The sequence below is a fragment of the Ascidiella aspersa genome, chromosome 7, assembly GCF_963924565.1.
Source record: "Ascidiella aspersa chromosome 7, kaAscAspe10.2, whole genome shotgun sequence".
NCBI lineage: Eukaryota > Metazoa > Chordata > Ascidiacea > Phlebobranchia > Ascidiidae > Ascidiella > Ascidiella aspersa.
Window position 1 is genome coordinate 8,046,113 of NC_139453.1, and position 21,613 is coordinate 8,067,725.

General features: G+C 36.8%; 2 protein-coding genes across 2 annotated transcripts in view; both read left to right on the plus strand.

The window, feature by feature from the left end:
• LOC146137549 (uncharacterized) overlaps positions 1-12,260 on the plus strand; it is a 30,249-nt gene extending 17,989 nt beyond the window's left edge. The window contains exons 21-33 of the mRNA XM_083394378.1: positions 303-447; positions 1,337-1,504; positions 2,377-2,536; positions 3,100-3,209; positions 4,238-4,354; positions 4,922-5,063; positions 5,491-5,597; positions 6,419-6,623; positions 7,885-8,228; positions 9,069-9,244; positions 10,012-10,124; positions 10,690-10,861; positions 11,676-12,260. Coding sequence (XP_083250504.1) covers positions 303-447; positions 1,337-1,504; positions 2,377-2,536; positions 3,100-3,209; positions 4,238-4,354; positions 4,922-5,063; positions 5,491-5,597; positions 6,419-6,623; positions 7,885-8,228; positions 9,069-9,244; positions 10,012-10,124; positions 10,690-10,861; positions 11,676-11,727 — 2,011 coding nt within the window. The 3' untranslated portion in view covers positions 11,728-12,260. The remainder of the gene's footprint in view (positions 1-302; positions 448-1,336; positions 1,505-2,376; positions 2,537-3,099; positions 3,210-4,237; positions 4,355-4,921; positions 5,064-5,490; positions 5,598-6,418; positions 6,624-7,884; positions 8,229-9,068; positions 9,245-10,011; positions 10,125-10,689; positions 10,862-11,675) is intronic.
• A 1,028-nt stretch (positions 12,261-13,288) lies between these two features.
• On the plus strand, positions 13,289-20,994 carry LOC146137550 (mitochondrial-processing peptidase subunit beta-like). Its single transcript, XM_083393444.1, has 11 exons — positions 13,289-13,453; positions 14,195-14,407; positions 15,079-15,208; positions 15,737-15,849; positions 16,360-16,493; positions 17,455-17,602; positions 18,214-18,318; positions 18,944-19,077; positions 19,512-19,577; positions 20,105-20,279; positions 20,744-20,994. The coding sequence occupies exons 1-11, from the start codon at positions 13,388-13,390 to the stop codon at positions 20,882-20,884; spliced, it is 1,425 nt and encodes a 474-aa protein (XP_083249570.1). The 5' UTR covers positions 13,289-13,387; the 3' UTR covers positions 20,885-20,994.
• Positions 20,995-21,613: the final 619 nt, after the last annotated feature.

Sequence of the window (21,613 nt, forward strand, 5' to 3'; positions counted from 1 at the left end):
GCAAAAACGTTTAATTTTTAAATAAACTCTTTTCTTAAAATAATTGATTGCATTGAGTATTTCATTTAGGCGTTCATGGACCCCCTAAACTAGTTCACGTACCCCCAAGTACTTCAGATCGTTTATTATAATTAGAGAATAAAACCTACAATTTCTAATTGGAAAAAATAAGTTTTTTGTTCCTTGGACATTTAAATTTAGTGATATAGTCAATTGTCGTTTTTTTGAGTAAGGATAAAAACTTGTTAAGTTCGATTGCATCGGCCTCGCAAACCGGCCTAAAACATTTTTTACGCTTTCAGATGGTGGCCTGGCGAGATTACCCACCCGAACGAGATCCCGGATAACATCGAGCGAATGCAGCACGGGGTCGGAGAATTCGTCGTCAAATTTTACGGCTCGAACGACTACTTCTGGCTCAACAAGAGACGCGTCTTCGTATACCAGGTAATTTATTGAAATTTTGAAACAGATTTTGTTCGAAGCTTTAACACGAAACTGCCGTTAAATTTTGTTTTGTATATTTGATATTATCCTGTGTAGAAATTGTATCCCTGTTTTTCTATCGAGACTTTAGACACCAGTGTTGCAAACAAGTCATTTTCAAGTCCCAGTCAAGTCATTTAAAAAAAAACTTAGTCAAGTCATTGTTAGGCTTAACCTTCATCATTTTTAAACATTCTGGTTGTTGGTGATTGCTAGGTATACAGCAAGTCCGGCCCGATGCGTTGGAATCGTTTTTCTTACTCACTGTGTAATGCGCGATTCATTACTATTAAAAGAGTTGTTTAGTAGAAGTATGCCGATTACTTACCACAATACTGTGTAGAATTGACCGAAAGTTGTGTCACACAAATTAAAAACCTTATCATTGAAACATATATATGCCTGGCATTTTTGAGGTCTGGCTTCAGTGACCCCACAGTATTTTTTGTTGTCATTTTCCGGAATTCTAAACGCGAGCGAATTTTATGAAAACTTCTAGGCATCTTGATTTTGTTAATTACTGAAAATTGTTTACGGTCGACTGGCGACTATTAAAGTAGACGCAAAATAAGGTATAAAGGCAATTTTTTCTTATTTTACACCCATAGAAAAAATTGTGCCAAACAGAATAAATATTTTGTTTACTTGCTTTAACGAAATATTTACACTTACTTAAAAAAAATAAAATTGTAATTTGACCTTTCTGAAGTCCTACTTGAAAAATCGTACTTTTTGAAACAAAAACTCTTCTGAAAAGTGCTTCAAAAAACGCGGAAAAACCCACTTAGCGCTTCAGTTTTTATACTCATCTTACCAAATTCCAAAAAATTCTTGATTGTTTTTGCAACAGGAGGGCGACACAGGTGCGACCGCTGCCAACTGTTCGCGCGGCATCAGCAACGTTTTCAACAAAGCGCTGCAAACAGCACGTGAGAGGTTCGAGTCAATCGCCTCGCACAAGCAGAAGGTGCAAGACAAGAGGACCCAGAATAAGAGGCCAACCTACAAGCACATTAAGGTGGGTGGTGGATTGTAAAATGTCAAAAGATATTGTATTCATGGGTACACTATGCACGGATCTGTAATGTAGCTTAGTCGACCCTTTTGGGCTTTGCAATTCATTATCAAGCTATATCGTATTCATGTACTTAATTGAAATTCGAGGTAGACCCATATAGTGGGTTACCGATAAGGTCGCCCGATATTTTGCTTCTCTCGGTATATCGGTATAGGTTAACTTAACTTTTGTTAAAGCCATAAGACCTTAATAGGAACAACATCAACGTCGGAATAAAACACAGTTCTGAATGAGACCAAAATAGGAATAAATCCTAATAGGCGTAATAACGTACAAATCGAAATAAGCCGTAAATCTGTCGAAATAAAATCTCAATCGTCAGAATCAGGTCTATACAACCTGCAGTTTGTTTTTAAATTTGTACTGCGCACGTCCGACTAGGGACTCGGAAAGTTTTCTGTGGTCTTTCTCGAGTCCGACTCCAGCAAAATAAACCGACTCCATTGAGTCCCGAGTCCGAGTCTGACACCGCAGTCCTGATGACAAGTTTTCGCAGCCAGGTCAGACTTAATACCAGCTAACGCTTAAAATCACCTATTACCAACGTTTATCTTACCTAAGTCAAAACGAGGTGCCGCGATCGACGCAATCAATTTATCAAATGCATATAGCGTTAAACGTTGTTCGAACTTGACGACAATTATCATCAACAATACAAATATTGTTGAAAAACGATGTTGAAAATGAATAAAGAGTTATTCGAAACGTTCAAAGTGATACCTACTTCTGTGTGGGCTTTGATATTCTAAATACGTTTTACTCCAACCTCCAACCATTATGCTCCAAAAAATACCAATATTTTGTGTGTGCAGATCAACAAGCCGTGTGGCAACGTGCAAGTGTACACGGCCGACCTTAGCGAGGTTTCCCGCTGCATTTGCAAGCGAACTGACTCGCACCCGTGTGGACCCGAGTCCGAATGCCTCAACAGGATGCTTATGTACGAGTGCAACCCGACTCTTTGCCCGGCAGGTGAGCGAGTAGGCGGGTATTTCATTCTGGGTTGACTCTGTTTTTGGTTGACTTCATCTTATTTTTGTCGCCTATCACGGATTTTTAGCTTTCTAGTCTGCGATCCTTTTACATTTATTTTACACGTTTTGCGACTCTTTCAGATTGAAAGTAATAAACGAAATCTTTCTCACTGTTTGGCTCAATACACAATTATTTATGTATTGTGAAAGTCAGCTAATTGCTTTGTGTATTATTTAAAGTAAAATAGAGATCTATGTAGATTTTGTGCGAAATTAATTATCGCCCATTTTGCGAAGTTCACCGCAATTATGGTATTAACAGTCGTTTTTCGTTTAATTGTTTTTTCAGTGTAACTTTGGTTTGTTGTTCTTATATGTTATAAATCAACCTAATCAAAACTAGGGCTAGTGATGTACTTAGCGTTTTTTTTCCTTCGCACGCCACAAAACAGGCAACAACACAAAAAAAACATTTTTTCACAGGCCACAAAAAACTTTTTTTTTCGAAGGCCACAATTTTTTTATTTTTTCGAAGGCGACAAAAAATATTTTCTCTCGCAGGCGACAAATGCGAGAACCAACGTTTTACGAAACGAGCTTACCCCGAGTCTGAAGTTTTCCGAACCGTGTGGGGAGGTTGGGGACTCAGGACAAAGGTCAAGATCAAGAAGGTAAGTCGAAGTCCAGAAAAAAAGTGGAATTTGTTAAAAAAAACATAAATAATAATAAAAAATAAAAACATGCCCTTTTAAACAAAATTCAGCTTGTAATGGTTTACAAGAGAAAACAAAGTTAAAAATTGGGAAAAAACATTCAAAGGATTTTCTGAATGTCAAGTACTAAGGTTTGCCAAACAAAACTCGCTCAAGACAAAAAAGAGCCTGAAACCTTTAAAGCAATGTCTGCCCACATCTCGAAGTTCGTTTCATATGAGTTTTATCCCACTTCGACTAAATGTCACAATTACAGTCCTAATGATTTAACGAATTTTACATCCAGTACTTGAATGTTGACAAGCCGTACTCGCAAATTTAATTATGTACTCGTATTGTCACTAGCCGTATTCATATGTTTACCAACCGTAGTAGTATATTTACGTCACATACTCGTAGTATACTTACATCCATATACTCGTATAGATTTACATACAAATACGTATATTTACACCCTAAAATACTCGTATAAATACATCCTAAAATACTCGTATAAATACATCCTAAAATACTCGTATAAATACATCTTAAAATACTCGTATAAATACATCCTAAAATACTTGTATAAATACATCCTAAAATACTCGTATAAATACATCCTAAAATACTCGTATAAATACATCCTAAAATCCTCGTATAAATACATCCTAAAATACTCGTATAAATACATCCTAAAATACTCGTATAAATACATCCTAAAATACTCGTATAAATACATCTTAAAATACTCGTATAAATACATCCTAAAATCCTCGTATAAATACATCCTAAAATACTCGTATAAATACATCCTAAAATACTCGTATAAATACATCCTAAAATACTCGTATAAATACATCCTAAAATACTCGTATAAATACATCCTAATACTCGTATATTTACATCACACTACTCGTATATTTAAATTCAAATACTCTTATATTTACATTCAAGTACTCGTATATTCACATCCTGAACTCGTACAATAACACACCTCATACACTCAGGGCATGTTCGTGAACGAGTACGTGGGCGAGTTGGTGGACAACGAAGAGTGCTTACGCCGCATCGAGCAAGCGCACAAGAACAACGTCACCAACTTCTACATGCTCACCATTGACAAGGTAGGACTACTCGTATATTGCACCTGTTTTGTTCCTTGTTATAACGTGGTCTGTAAACACAATCGTATCTAAACAAGTAAAAGGTTGCATCTGCCTGGCAAACGGTCTTGCTATTAAAACACCATTGACAAGGTGCGGACCCGTTTTGTTTCTTGCACCATTGTGTAAATACGATACCAAATGATGTCATTACTATGTTCAAATTAGCGAAATAGATTCAATTAAAACGTTCAAACCTATTTTTCAAGGTTATTTGACAACAGTTTGCCTTAGTGATAAATAGGTTGGATACATCCAGTTGTTATCTTGTTATTTTTTATCAATTTACCTTTAAAAGTAGAAATCGCTGCGCTGGGTCGCAAATCACGGCTGAAATGTTAATTTGGTGCCCGATACCACGAGATATCGGACGAGTAACGATACTACCACTTGGCATCCGGTATCCGATCTGATTCTAAATTTTATCGGTCATGTACAGTAACATGCGAGTAATTTTTTTTTTCACGATTTTATAATTTTTTCACTTGTTAAACACGAAAAGGCCAATAATCTTGTGGTCGTGCGTAGGACCGCATTATAGACGCGGGTCCGAAGGGCAACTACTCCCGCTTCATGAACCACTGCTGCGACCCAAGCTGCGAGACGCAGAAGTGGATGGTGAACGGGGACACGAGGGTCGGCCTTTTCGCCAGGAAGGATATCAACGAAGGTGGGAGAAATCGTACTTTGTGTGCCATTAGTCCTATCTGTTTTGTGTGTAACTTTGGTTAATGTTCTGTACCCGTCTTGTCCCATGTGGTTTAGTTTATATGCTGACCTTGTTGGGTTTTGCTCTTGCTTTCTCCTTCACTTTATATTTGTACCTCCAGGAGGGTTAAATTAACCCGATTTGCCTCTGTTCTAATGACTTGAGTGTTTTTGAATGACTGTGTTTAAATAACTTGGCTTGAATTTGATAGTTTCGGTAAAATGTCTTGACTTGGACTAAGGCCATTCAGTCAAACGATTTGAAGTTTTATCGTCTTTGGTTGTCTTTAAATAATTATATAAAAAAACTGTAATAGCCACCCACACCAGGTGTAAAATATACAAGGGAGAAAGAGAGTTTTCCAATAATATATTTTGTCTGCCATCAGGCGAAGAGCTCACCTTCAACTACAACCTCGACTGTCTTGGCAACGAGAAAACAGCTTGTATGTGCGGATCCAAGAACTGCAGCGGATTTATCGGCGTAAGACCCAAGGTAAGTAAAGAACGACCTTGGTAAAACACTTCTAACAAAAAAGGAGTAAAGGTCTCCGATTTTGTTCTGGTATCGATTTAACAGAGCCCAATGGGCAATTGGGCCGAGGAATAAATACGCCGTATTTTTTACCCGGGATAACAGCAATGGTCATAATTTGTGATAGTGAAGGTACGTAACTTTTAATATAAGACAAATGATAAGCTCGTAAACATACGAGCCGACGATGCCAATATAGGCGAAATATATATTCCTTTAAAAAATGTCTTATCCTGGTTTATTTGGGTTTTTAAACTTCGAGTTTTATTGTTTAATTCTCGCTTTGTTTAGTTATATTGTCATTAAACTTGTACAGTATTAATATTAACTATATATTCAATCTTTATCCTCAATATATCATCTCTCAACTTTCTTTCGTTATAATCTTCCTTATTATATATAATCTTCTTTGACACAAGGTCTGATAAAAGGTATTTGCTTTAATAAATCCTCTCCTAGATCGTCCTCTCAATCTTCCTCTTCCTCGTTTACGTCTTTCTAATTTTCTGACCATACTTTTCTCATTTTATTTTAGTAACAATTGTCCTCTCATAGTCTTGATTTTCCACTTTAAATCCCCTTTGTCCCGAAAAATATTAAAAAAGTTGTTTTTCCTTTTTCTTAAGCACAGCAAATTTATTCCTAAAATTTGTATTTTTATTTCTATATTTCCACTTCCCGCTTACCACATCCGATTTATCATAACAATTTTTTTTTTACATTCCGCTTACCATACTGGTGTTGCTTTATTTTTTTCCTTCACCACTCCCTCCTCCTTACAGCCACAGATGGACCCAGGAGCCGCTCTTCCCGCAGCATCCGGGAGGAACAAGCGGAAGAAGAAGAGGGCGGACTCCCGCATTGTTCCCAAGCACGACGACTTCTGCTTCCGATGTCGTCAGACCGGCATCCTGGTGTGCTGCGACGTTAGAGGGTGCCAGAGAGCATTCTGTCTCTCCTGTCTTCGACTCACCAAGCCCCCGTTCGGTAAAAAGCGAAAAGAACCGAAATTGCTTGGCTGGGAGATTTAATCCTCCAAATATCATATGCATCTTTATAAAAAAAAAAAATTGTTTTTGCTGACAGTCCAAGACTCCCAGTTTAACATGGGTTCCAATTAAGTGAACAACCTATAAGTTTATAAACGTGTAATAAACTGCTACCCAGAACCGTTTTTTTACCAGTTAAAAACGGACAAATTTTTGTACGCAAACATCAATTACGTTTCTTCTCATTATTTTTATTTCATTCACACGAAAAGCACTCACTTTTTTGCTGTAACATACGCATATTACCAAAATACATTGCAACCTTTTTTGTAAATCATTACGAGCCAATTCCTTTTGTCCGATAGTATCCGATCAAGGGGTGATACCCGTTGCAAAGTGGTAGTATCGGACGATACTAGGGTGGCATCAGTGTCGATCCGATACCTAATTAACAAAGTTTTCCAGCCATAATTTGAGATCAGACGCAACGATTCAAACTCGAAAGGTAAATTTACATTTCGTGACACCATCGCCCAAAATGTGTTCAGTGAGTTTTCCTTGAAAGGGATTGCAGGCACGAACGATTGTAATCCATTGACCTTGCATCGTTTTCCACCCTCAGGCAAGCGGTAGTTCCCGTTATTTTGGTTAAACGTTTAATTATTTTAGATTTTAGTCACGCCGCCCGAAATGACTGTTTCCATGGGAGAAAGGGGCAGGATTGTGTTGAATTAGGTTGAGGATCCAAACGGATCCAGTTACCTTATTAGAATCGAACAATGCCATCCAAAACCTTCCACTTACTTGCATGTGAGTTATACCGTCTTTGCAATACATCGATTGTCGCTATTTGACATCGTTATTTGGACAAGGTTAAAAAAGGCTGTAACTTGGTTGCTGCGTTTCGTACGTTCATACGGAACATGACAAAAAAGTTTGCATCATTTCTGACTGTACCTGAGCTTAAGACTGCCGAACACGCAGTGATTACCATTGTATCGTTTTTCACTCACTCTTAGGCAAATGGAAGTGCCTGTGGTATTGGTTACATTTTGTCACAAACGAATGTAAACCTTTAACCTTGCATCGTGTTCTACTTACTCGCAGGCAAGTGGAAGTGTCCGTAGTCCCCTCCTCCCAAAAAAAGGTTTTCATAGAAAAAAGGCATGCATCTGTTTAAGTAGGTTTAGGCATCCACAGGGAGCCAGTTACCTTATTCAAATCGAACAATACAACCAACACATTTTACTTGATTTCAGGCAAGTGGGAGTGTCCGTGGCACCACTGCGACTTCTGCGGGCGTCGGGCGCAGCGCTTCTGCCACTTCTGCCCCAACTCGTTCTGCGCTTCGCACGTCACCAACCAGCTGGTGGCCAGCGCACCCAACAAGTACGACTGCTGCATCGACCACGACCCCAACGTGGCAGAGTACGAGATGGAGGAAGCTATCGTCACCGTCGCCGAGTCCATGATCCCTCCCGGAGGATCCCTTATGGAGGAGGAAGAAGAGGATGTGGAGGATGACGACTTGGAAGACGGTGAACCTCAGATCTCTCCTTCCGCTGGTGGTGGGGTTTTCGCTGCTAAAATCAGTGACGAAAAGGTTTGTGTGTTGTTTGCGGTTGCGCAATCGTGTAAAGAAGGCGGTTTGAAAAGACTTAAGTCCCAGTCAAGTCTTTGTAAAAGTCCAAGTCAGGTCATTCGTAAAATAAATTAAGTCCAAGTCAAGTCGTATTTTAGACGTTTAACTATTAAAATTGGAAAACCGTCTGAATATGAGCAATAGCTCAACTAAAAATACAATATGAACCTTCGCTCTTTCCGCTGGTGGTGTTGTTTTCTGCTAAATTCAGGGACGAAAAGATTCGTGTGTGATTTGGTGCGGTATTGGGCGTTTTGGAAACGGTTGCGCAGTGTTGCAACAAGTCATTTTGAAAAGACTGAAGTCCCAGTCGAGTCATTTTGAAAGGACCAGTCCCGGTCAAGTAATTTTAAAAAGACTTAAGTCCCGGTCAAGTAATTTTAAAAAGACTTAAGTCCCGGTCAAGTCATTTTAAAAAGACTTAAGTCCCGGTCAATTCATTGTAAAATGACTTTGGTCCCAGTCAATTCATAATTAGAGCAAGTCAATTTCAAGTAAAGTCCTTGTCATAAAAATTAAACGTCAAGCTATTAAAATTAGTAAATTCGTCTGAATATGAACGAGAACTCAATTAAAAATAATTTTTTTTTTTTATGCGCAAATATTTGATTAACTTCACCAAACTTTATTAAATAAAATGCTTAAATAAAAACTTTTTCTTTAAACCCAAGTCATTTGTCCAAAAGGCTTAAGGCAAGTGAAGACTCGGAGGGAGAGGAGCGAGTCCAGAAACATTACATACAACCTCAGCTGGAAGTTTCCAACTATTAATGTTTTTATTTATTTTTATTGTCTCAACAGGAGCCGACGAAACCCAAAGTGCAGCGTACATCTCGCGCCGGGCGTCCAGTCCACGCCAAAACCCAACTCAAACCCTTCAAACCACTCAAACAACCCAAAACTCAACCGCCCCAAGCCCCGGCCGCAGGGGAAACCCCCACACCTAAGAAGAAGCGCGGCAGACCCAGGAAACAAACGTAATTTAAATTAATTATTATTCAAAAAGCGGATCTTCTGGTAATTGTTATTCTTTACCAACGTTCGGCAACCATAGCCTTTCGTCCCTGACTCTTTATTAGAAAGAGCTATAATAAGAATATCAAAACCCATACAGAAGTAGGTATCATTTTTAACGTTTCGAATAGTTCTTTATTCATTTTCAACATATTCATTTTTTATTTCATTTTCAAGATCATTCGAAACATTTAAAATTCTACCTACTTCTGTATGGGCTTTGATATTCTTCTTACGTCTTACTACAACCTCCGACCATTATGCTCCAAAGATTAGAAGAGCAGTTTTTTTGTTTAATATTACTATGCCTTGTAGCAACAGCTTTTATATAGGTAATTTAAATTCATTCACGGCCGCCTGTCTTAATACTGTTAGGCGATTAACTTTCTTTTGAACTTTGGTTTAAGAATTATGCACCACACCCATTTTGATGCGGCTTTCCTATTAAACAAACGACGTATATTAGTGGATTGTAAGTTCATGTCAAACTACTTTCTAAGCAATCATTTACTGATAGAAATGTTCCAAATGCTAAAAAAGTATGATTAATGCTTGCTAAAACGTAGTGTTTTTTAAGTGTTTTGTTTAAACATATATACAGTATTTTTTTATAAATATATTGTTTTTAATTTATTCTCATTACTTTAAATCTTATTGCTAAATATTTGAAACTCTATATAAGATGTTTACACACAAGCTTTCTTTCAAGCGACTTTTCCTTTTTTCCTAGGTTGGACGGGGTCCAGGCTTCCATTCAGGCAGATCTAGATGCTGTTAAAATGGAAGTTAAACCCGTCGTAGACGTCAACGCCCTGGAACCTACGCCTGCTTCGACTGAGACCGGTAACATACAATTTACATTGAAAATATATCTATATATTAGGATTAGTTGTGTTAATCACAACACATTTATGGAGAATTAAATGCTTTTGGGCACGAAGTTACGCGATTGGAAATTTCAATTGTTTTTCTTATTTAAAAACCAGAAGTACAGGGAAATAAATAGTATTTACTTCATTTTATAACGATACGATTTGTTAGGTCTTCTTTTAACTCCTATTGGTACGTAGAGTCAATAACATTTCACCAATGCAGCCTTCTAAAGTAACTATAGTATTTTAGTGCATTTAAGTAACCTATGCGCTTTAAATTTATGTTTTTTTTAGCTTTTTCAAATTTTTTCAGCTAAAAAAGACAAAATTTGTCCTGAATAGGTCTCTAGAATAGATGATACATATTACCTACGCAATTACCGGTCTTAATTAAAAAAATGGTAACCGAAGAAATGCCACTTCCTACTAAAGAAACATAATAACTAATATTAAACCCTAATTTACAAATATATTTAATAAACATAACCTAATTCATGGTCCGCCACAAAATCACAAACGCTCTTGTGACGTCACAGACTCGGACGACGACCTCGGACCGACCATGTCGTCGCCAGTCAAGCGGAAACGCGTCAAGACGAAGCATTACGTCGGGCGACGCAAGAAACGTAGAAAATCGAACGTAAAAGACGCGCGAGCGGCCGTCGCTGTTACGTCACCTGTCAAGATGGAAAGCAACGAGATGCAGGGGTAACTATGGCTTTCGCATGTCAGTGGGTTTCAAAGTTTGTTTTATTTATGTCAGTGGGTTTTAAACTTTTTTTTTATGCCAGTGGGTTTTAAAGTTGTTTTTTTCATGTCAGTGGGTTTTGATTGTTTTTGGCCGGTCCGACCTATATAGTTCGGGCTTGTGATTTAACGGCGGGCCACATTCGATTTTATCGTAATGAACTTTTAAATAAAACGCGTTAAAACATATTGTAACTTTTCACTGAATTCAGTAATAGTAATTTGTAATTCGGCGTTTCTCTACCTTTTACGCTTTTACTAAGAGTAATTTATAATCGCTGAACTTGTTGCAAGCACACAAAACGTAAAATATTGGCATTGTTAAGGTTACATTTACTTAATATGAGCCTTTTTTCCGTTTTTTAAAGGCGAAGCAAGTTATTACCCGATGCCAAGTGTTAGTATCGGAACTCTTCCGATACTATGGTGGTACCGGTTCCGATCCGCTACCAAATTAATATCGAAATTTCAGTCATGATTTGTAATTCACTGCGGAAATTTCCGTCTCAAAAAATAATAAAATAAGCATAAGGTCACTTAACTCTTGTTTTTTTTTTAAGCAAATTTTGGCCAAATGACCTGTAAAAAACGATGCAAACGGTTAAATTTTATCTAATTTGCTCATTTTGGCATTTGGGGCATATTAATGACGTCATTTGGTATATAACCGGATTGCGATACTTTTTGTCCGTAATATCGTGTATCGGAATGGAAACAAAAAGTATCGGACTCCCCTATTTGATATCACAACGCAGTAAACATCATCCTTCTCCAGAATTGAGGAGCCCGCCCAAAAAGCGGAACCAAGCACAGAAGAGGAAAGTTGACGGGAAAAACACAAGTCCGTCTATTCCGCCTTTTTGCGCGAATTCCCCTCAGACCGATGTCGATTATCTCATTACACGGAATGTCTTCAATCTTAGGGAAAAAAAAACTCGTCGATTAGTGTGTTGAAGCTTCGAAAACACTAGTTTCGCTATAGGCTCTGTTCGATTTTGTGTTGTACCTGGATTTATACTGTTTTGTTTTGCGTTGCTTTTTCTTGTTTTCTATCCTACAGTTGGAAACCGGTAGATAACTGTAGAGATTAGTTGACAATTTCAACTCAAGGAAAAAAAAGCGCAAGATGAATTATGTCCATTTGACAATCGTCGATGAATACCAAATGCATTTGTTTTGTACGGCCGAAATCATTGTTTATTTTGCCAGTTATTTGTTCTGTCTTCGGTTTAGTGCCTGGCACCTCATTTGTGTACTTCGGAGCGTTTCCGTTCTTTAAAATACCCTAGCTATTTGTTTGGTTGCTATTTTTACTGCTAACGACAATAAAACACAAACGGTATGTAGTCTTAATGGATAATTTCAGCCACTATAGTAGTTTTTGTTTAATTACCCTAAAGGTTCGATAGTTTTTTAATGTTGTATAAATTAATACAAAGGAGGCAAAAACACTGGTTTGATCAGTGGTACTCGTAATGTTGAACTTAATGTTTAAAACTCAGTAAATAATTTAATTCACGATTTGCCTACAAATAAAAGCTAGGGATTACAAATACTTATATAAAATTAGAAAATTATGTTTTTTGTATTTTGTAATCTTTTTTTTATTTAAAAAACGTAAGTTTTTTTCCTGAAAGCGGATGGTGCTGCAGTAAAAAGTCCTTAGATCGTACATGGCCAGATAGGTTAAGAATCACAGCTTTAAACCTAAGCAGATGCAGAAAATATAAATCTCCTAGCTTCCCCTCTATTCTGTAAAAAAAAAACGAACACAACTTATGTACAACTACTATTCGACAGTGTACACTATAAGTTGCTGAACAAGACCGCGTAAAACCACCAGAGTCCCAAAATCGACGTGGGCATGCGTAGAACTAAATTTTGAAACTAAAATGGCAGCCAACAGCAAGTTGTAAAGGTGGAATAGTAAATGGTGGATATTTTCCAATCATGTTATATTTGTGGATAAATTGTATGACACACTTATGAGGGATTGCTGAAAATTCAATTTATTTAGTTGCGTAAATTGGTGAAATACATGCTGTGGAGTTGGAGCCGCACTCGGGACTCGATAAAATCGCACATTTAGCCAGAGTCGAACTCATGACTCTGGAATGGAGTTAACTTGGGTTTATTTTATTGGCCGGAGCCGGATTCGGGAGTTTGGACTTAACCGACTCCGCAGCTCGGAAAAAACAGTCAGCATATTTTTTGAAAGCTTTTGTTATTACAATTCAAATTCATATTCTTAAATCTGTTGGGCTTACAGGAATATGTGACGAAACTGTAAAAGTTATACAATAGCGCAAAATAAAAAATGTACGTGATCCTTATCCTATTTATTTCAGAGATTGGATGAGCGGTAGACACGAGTTACGGAAGGTTAGAAACAAGTTGCTTTGCTGGAAATTTAAGTTGGCTCGAAGCAAACTTGGCACGTTTGGCGTGACTGTAGAGTTATATATTTAATTTTTTTAAACTGGCAAGATGTTGACCTCGAAAGCAATTTCCCAACTCAGTAGGTCTTTGCGTAAATGCAACATTCGTCAAAAGGCAAGTGGGATTTCAAATTTTTTTTTTTTAAAGTACTATAGTTTCGAAACGGCCAATCATTTCAATCAAAAAACTAGGTGCTGGTCTAGAATCATACAACCAGCGCCCAAAACTACAAACTATTATATCTTTGACTTATATAAATATCATAGCCCACATAAAACAGAAAGTAGCATTTTCCAGTTTGTTATTGAAATATAAATATTTTGCCCTTGTTTGGCACAATAAAAGAAAGGATGCCAATAAAGCCTTATCAATTTAAGGCCATGCATTAGGTCATTTTTATTCAATTAGGATTTGACGAATTTAAAAGAAAAAAAAATTATAGTACTTTCAAATTACTGGCGCTCTTTTACTTATGTACGTGAAAATTAATAAAAAAAAACTTTCTTCAAATGCCGCATACCACAGCGCATATTGTTTGGGTTAGGGTTAACGTTTGGTTGAGGGTGGGTCAAGTTATTATTAATAATAAACATAATATTACTTGACCCACCCTCACCCAAACGCTAACCCGCACCCTAACCCAAACAATATGCGTTGTGGTATGCGGTATTATTTTGTTTTGTTGTTTGCATAACTTTTCACGTACATAGGTAAAAGAGCACCAAATTACTGAGTAAGAATATCATTATTATCTCATCAGACATTACCCAAGCGATTTTCAGCTGTATTACTCATTCTAAGTTGGTATTTAGCCAATTTCAAATACATATCTTTAATGCTATTTTTTTTTATTAGACGCTACTTAAGCGATTTGGATCCAGTCAGGCTTCGGTCCATGTGAACACCCCCGAAACGAGGGTCACAAAGCTTGCAAACGGCCTCCGCGTGGCCTCGGAGGATTCTGGCTTGTCGACGTGCACCGTTGGTTTGTGGATTGATGCTGGTAGCCGCTATGAGCGAAACGACAACAATGGAACTGCACATTTCTTGGAACACATGGCTTTCAAGGTAACTATAACTGTTTGAATTTATTACTCAAATCAATCTAAACATGTTTTAGTAAACATCACAAATTACTCAATAAATTCAGCTTAGTAACGATTTGTACACATATATTTTGCACAAATATTGAACATAAAAAATCATTATTTTCTAATCAAATAAATTTTAAATTTTTTTGTTTAAATTTCCAAACCAACGAGGTCACTGAATTAAAAACATGCTTTTTAAAATACCATACCTAGGAATATAATTAGTTGATTGCCTAAAAATGATAAAGTATAAACAAAATTAAAATTATATGAACTTGTTCTTAACATGGTTGCCACAAAGTAGTCTTCAAATTGATTTCCGCATTAAAAAGTACTATCTTTTCAATATTCTTTAAGGTTGTTGTATGTGCAGCGTAAGTTAATCTGTTTAAAAAGTGTGAGTGTGAATTCCTTTAACTATTTGTTATTGTGTTTGACCATGGCATTTAAAGTGACCATATTTGTTTCAAAACCTGGTACTGCGTACGTCGGACTCTTAAACTCAGGTAGTTTTAAGTGGTCTTACTCGAGTTCCAAGTCCGCCCCAGCAAACAAACCGACTCCCGAGTTCAGAGTCTGACTCTTCAGCCCTGCTTTAAATGCTCAAATTCATCTTTCTATTTATAATGCATTGTATTTCCATTGCAGGGAACCGATAACAGAAGCCAGCTTGATCTTGAACTTGAAGTGGAGAACATGGGTGCTCACTTGAATGCGTATACGTCAAGGGAACAAACTGTCTACTACGCCAAGGCTTTCAGCAAAGATCTGCCCAGAGGTGCATTTTTTTCAGGCGATTTGTTTGTGACTAAAATAACCAAAGATATTAACATATTAAAGTCCTAAAAAAACATGTTAACATAATTCATAGTTATCATGATAGTGTAATAAACATATTTCATGGTGGTAATAAACATATTCAAAGAATAATGGTATGCAAACATTTAGTAACTCCTATTTTATATTGTAACATTTCATAGTTTTTATGATAGTGTAATAAACCTTTTAGAAATCCAATTTACCCATTAGCATAGCTGCTGTATTCACTTACAAGATGGATACCTCATACTCTTAATCGATGGAGTTTTCTTCTTAAAATTTGGTCGTGTTGATAGCTGCACTGGTTTAATTCTAAATCTGGAAATCAGTTGGCACTGTTTTAAAATAGGTTTTTTGTTTTGACCTGATGTAGGTGGTGCGAAAGCTTTTCAAACGATTAGTAGTCAAACAGTGCCATCTGAGTTCTGAGTTTTTAAAGGTGTATATCAGAGCTAATAAGCTACCAACTTTGTAATTTACATTTCAGCTGTTGAGATTTTGTCAGACATCATTCAGAACAGCACATTGGGTGAGGCGGAAATAGAACGGGAACGAGGTGTTATTCTTCGGGAAATGGAAGAAATTGAACAAAACCAACAGGTATATATTCTTTGGAATCTATTTTTTTAAATACACCCTGTATTGAAATAGAGAAAGGGTTTTTAACTAGCTTGCATCTGCATGTACCCCTGTAGGGTGAGAAATGGTTCTTTAAAAAAGTTGGGCCAGGGTTCTTTAAAAAAGTTCTATACTCCCTAGTTGGCCGAATTTATTTTGGCTTAGGTTTAGACTTTTACTGCAGATAGACCAAAGTTCTATATCTTACAACCCCAAGTAAGGCCAAAGTTATATATCTTTCAAGCAGATAAAACATAAGGGTAGGATCCAAAAGAGTTTGAGAACCACTGATCTAGGAGTTTCTATCATTAATAAATATTATTTAGTTAGCTTGTAGTAACTAAACTAAGTAAGTATGTCCTAAATTTGATACTGAATATTTTCTGGACCTGCCAATTTTCAGAATAACTAATAAAACTTGAGATAAATAACCTGTATTGTTTTTTTGCATGCCTGATCAGGACTTATTTGTAACAAACTATCTGTTTGCAGGAAGTTGTGTTTGACTATCTCCATGCAACTGCCTACCAAGGCACTCCGCTTGGGCTCACCATTCTTGGACCGTCTGAAAATATTAAGAAAATCAACAGAAACGATCTGGTTGAGTACATCAAAACTCATTATCAGTAAGCAGTTATTTTTTAGTATGTTTATTTGGGAATATACAATAAGACATAAAGCAACATTATCTAAACAGGAATGCCTATAATACAAATGTCTTTTGTATTGAGAACAACGACACAATAAAGTCAAATTTGCAGTAATATTTATGATGAACCAAAACCTGAACCTGTGGCAATAGAGGTACCTAAACTTTTCACAGTAAGACCTAAATGGCTCAACTAATATCTTAATGCTTAAACTGTGGGGAATGGGTGTTGGTCGATTAAGGGCCACCTACCTGAAGTTAATGATTTGGTGTTGAAATTTGGGTGGTAATAGTCCTTTTTTGTCCTATTCCAACTGTCTATTTCAACCTATATATTTTTCTATTTTCGGCCTTATTGTTAGAGTCCTTTTACTTTTTCATCATACTGGTCTCACCAAAGAGTCCTAAATACAGCTTGGCTTACCGTGTGCTCTTAAACTACACCTTTATTTCTTAAAGACTGATTTATTTCATCAATTTGCAACGTTTCTAATTTTAAAACGCTTTACCAACAAATGCCTGGCAATATACTGCCCAACTGGAATACATTTTTTTCATCAAACTTTATAAAAAAATATTTGCTTCAAACCATTATGCTTTGCTAGAGAGACTGAGATTTTCTTATAGTTTATATTTTCTGTGAAAATATGTAAAATAGCAATAATTTTGTCCAAAAAGAAGTAAGTTGTGTAAGTTAAACTAACTTGGTAGGTTAAAAAATAATGAAGAAAAAATTAGAATTTTTTTATGTGCTTTGCTAGAAAAACTGGGCTTTTCCTATGTTTGTTTTAATTTTTTAGCAAAAAATATGTCAAATATAAACAATTTTGTCCAATATGATATAAGTTGTTTTAATAAAACTAACTTCGTAGGCTTAAATATATGAAAATATATTTAGTAAGAAATTAGCACCTATTAAGCCAGTTATTTGTTTGCAGTCCTTCGCGCATTGTACTGTCAGCAGCAGGGGGGGTTGACCACGATAAACTTGTCGATCTCGCAAAGCAGTTTTTCGGTTCTTCTGTGGCCCAGGACCAATCGAGCACCCAGACCATCTGCTCGCCTTGTGCATTCACTGGAAGCGACGTATGCATTGTTTTATTCGCTAAGCTTTTACATTTGAATTTCTTTTTTTGAATTAGTTTAAATCCCACCCTTTATTATGATATCTGTAAATTGTTTAGCATTGTTTTCAAGTCTATATAACTGTGTTTCACAAATTATTTTGGCTTGCGGCACACTAAAAAAATCCTAAATACAATTTCCACAGCCATTTTATATTTTGTGTGTCAATAAAGGCTACACAAATATTTTTTATAAATTGTAATGTCTTAATAAAGCAATTTTTTGTCACATTAGACCTTACCTGAGTGTCACCCAGCCTTTTTTGGCTTGCAGAAGTTATAAATTGTTTGCGGTTACCTTACTAGGATTTTTGCTTTACTGTAACTTCAAGTGGTTTACTGTAACGCCAAAATAAACGAGAATGAAACAGTACACATTAACTGTGCACAAGGTTTAAATAAACTTATTGATTTTTTGCCCTGCAATCGCACACGCAAAAACGAATCAATAAGGCTTATCAATAGAGCACAACTTTAAACTCAAAAGAATGTGAAATATCTCCGGGCACCCTTGAGCATTAGAAATGTCAAACCAGGTTGGGAACCACTACATTACCTGATCTTGTTTTGCAGATCCGTCATCGCAACGACAACATGCCATACGTGCATGTTGCAATGGCAGTGGAGGGAGTGGGTTGGCAACATCCGGACACAATTGCACTCATGATCGCCAATCAGGTAAACCTCGCACTCATACTGCTTAACCATTCTACATACAAACCAAATACAGAGTTTGCCACAGAGTTTTTTAACATTTAAAAGTCTTTAAATTAATTTATGTATTTAGTTTTTGGGAAAGCCCTATGTTTTTTAGAAAAGTCTTTGAACAGTCGTTGAATTCATTTTATGTGCAGCTTTTAGTTACGCGTTAAATATCTGCAGTCAAAAAAACATTTTTTTCACTACTTTTAATTGCGTTGACCATGGCATTTATACTGTTTTATTTTTCGAATTATATTAAAAAAGTTGAGCGATCTTATTTTAGGTCTACAAAGGTAATGAATTTTCTTTCAAAAGTCTTTGAATGTCTATGTGTTTTTTTTTTCATAACTGTGTAGCAACCCTCTAGCAGTTGCTTTATATATCAGCTAGCTTCCATAAAAGCTATTATTTAAGTCGCAGTTTTAACTGAAGCTATAACGCTGAATAAAAGTAATTTGATAGGCAAGTTTATTCCGCGTTTATTGTCTAATTAATTTTTTGATCTTTGCAGGACTGTTTTTTAGCGAAGCTGTTGCCTTAAATGTTTCTATGTTTAGTTGGTGTATGCCACTGTGTTAATTTAGTATTGGTGTTTGTGTAGATTATTGGATCTTGGGACCGTTCTTCCGTTAATGGATCGCACTTCCCCAACCCGCTGGTGCGTAGGATGGCCAACGAAGGACTCGCAAACAGCTTCCAGTCTTTCAACACGCTCTACACCGACACTGGACTCTGGTAGGCTATTAAAAGATCTGGTTTACACAAACTCCGCAAAAAACACCACTTAACTTGTTGAGTAACTTAAAGATTATGAATAGATAACTCGCACCCCTTCTAAAAAAAACACTGGATGCCTACGGAAAGGAAAGGCCGGTATTTATAGATCCAAAATCCTAAACCTATTCAGGGTCAACTGACTCGATAACCATTTAGTGGTTCTTCGTTTATCATTTGCTACTGTGTTCTCGTTGTAGCAACAAATAAGCATTTTTCGTATCTTATTCTTAACCAAAATCCTATTTTTAATTGGAAATAAAATAAACTGTTTTAACAAAAAAATGTATTATTGATTTGGATTACATCAATGTTTAAAAAGTGTGCTACTGCTTGTATATGCGTTTTTTAACAAGTTCCTTTGTGCTTTATGTCAATAATGCGCGTTTTTTTAGGGGCATTTATTTTGTGACTGACAACGACCACGTTGAAGATTGCACTATCAGGATGCAAGACGAATGGTAGGAATTTAACAACTAGGACCAAAGTACTGTTTATATACAAATCAACGTTAATAAAATTTTAATAAAGCATATTTGGTGGAAGGCGATCAAAAACTTGTTTTCAGGTGTTTTTAAGCGGTCGAAAAAAATGTCAGCTGAGTAAAAAATAGTCATGAAAACTTGATGCTAGACATGATAGTAAATATCTGCACTAAAGGCTTATAGGGGATTTTATACCGCCAAGTTATTAACCTCTGTGTTTTTTACCTTCTTCAATGAGGTCTGTTAGGTTTGTGGTCCCCTTCCATCTTAGCACTTTATTAAGAGTAGTTGTTTCATTTAATTCTCAGTCACATTAACTGAAAATGATACAAGTTCGTATCGAAACGTCTTAATCAAGATGATGTCGATCTACTTATACCTTTTTGCCTTTCAAATTGCTCACCAAGCTACATTACAGATCCGTGCATAGTATACCCAATTTCTAGATATTTTTTAAAAAGCTATTCAGCCTTAATATCTCACTTCCCTTTCCCCCTTTCCAGGATGCGTCTTTGCACGAACCTGACCGACTTCGAGGTTTCTCGCGCCAAGAACGCTCTGCTTACCAACATGGCCCTTATGCTTGACGGTACCACTCCAATATGCGAGGATATCGGTCGACAGATGCTCTGCTATGGAAGACGCATTCCATGGCCCGAGATCGCGCAGAGAATCAGGGTAAGTTCATTCAACACACAGAGAGACTATATGCTTGATTTATACCAGGGTTTCTTAACTAGGGTTGTTGAATTGTTTTGAAAGGGTGTGCGTGGATGCTGAATCAGACACATAATATGTATTACTGTAATGTCTGTAATTTATTTCAACTCACATTTTTGAATTTCGTTATTCTTGATATAAACTGAAAAGGCCTTTAAAAATTTTTTTTTTTTGTTAGTGTTAAGAAATTTAATTACCATCTGTTATTCACCTAGTATTTTTTGAGAATATCCTTTTTAAGGTAGCAATTGCTACATTGGATGACAAATCATGGCTGATAAAATAACTATTAATTTAGTACCGAATCGGCGCCGATACCACCCTAGCATCGGACGATTACCGATACTACCACTTGATATCGAATATCGGCTTCGATCCGACTTTATCGGACAACCCCTTAATGTATTATTCCCTTTTCCCAGTCGGTCCATGTGAAGGACATCCAACGAGTTATGGGCAAATACGTCTGGGACGCCTGTCCAGCTGTGGCCGCCATTGGGCCGACAGAGGCCCTGCCCGACTACGCTCTCATCCGATCCAAGATGTACAAGGTTTTCCACTGATCGGACGACAAATAGAAAAGTTTTCAACCTGAGCGTTTCTTTTTATGTTCCATCGTTGTTTTGTTCGAAACTCTACTTACGCCTACTGCGCTATCAATAAAAAAGCCCGTATCGAATTTTTTTTTTTTTCAGAAAAAACTTTCGAAGAAAGAAATGTTTCTCGTGTATGCAGGTGCTTTGTTTTTGCTACACACATTCTAAAAAGTAGTAAACTACAAGAACCAACTTTTATACGCAATACGCCTACAATACAAATGAGATCGCAAGTAGTATAGCCAGCACATCGATCGCCACTTTTCACCTGGTCGATCGCGTCGAATATGTGTTACGTCATTACAGTAGCTGTCGAACACAAGCAGAACATTAAAATGACCAATTGCTGCCTGGACAAGACTAATATAGCGTTCTTTGACGTAACAAATTAACCTCCATCGCTGGCTTGGAACGCAATTAACGCTCAAAATGTTTAGTAAGTATTCCAAGTCGGCTTTACCTGGCATAGACCAAAGGCAGACCTATATAGCAGGCAAACTAGGGCCCACCCACAATCTTACTTTTCCCTACCATTTTGTCTATATAGTGCAAATCACAGCTTTCTTTAAAGGATTCTTCGTATGGCGTGTATTTCAGTTTCTCGTTTTGATCCATTTTATGTTTCGTTTCAAAAAATTGCCCAACCTTAGCGTTTACAAAACCGGCCAAATTTTTCTGTTCAAAACATGTTCACCA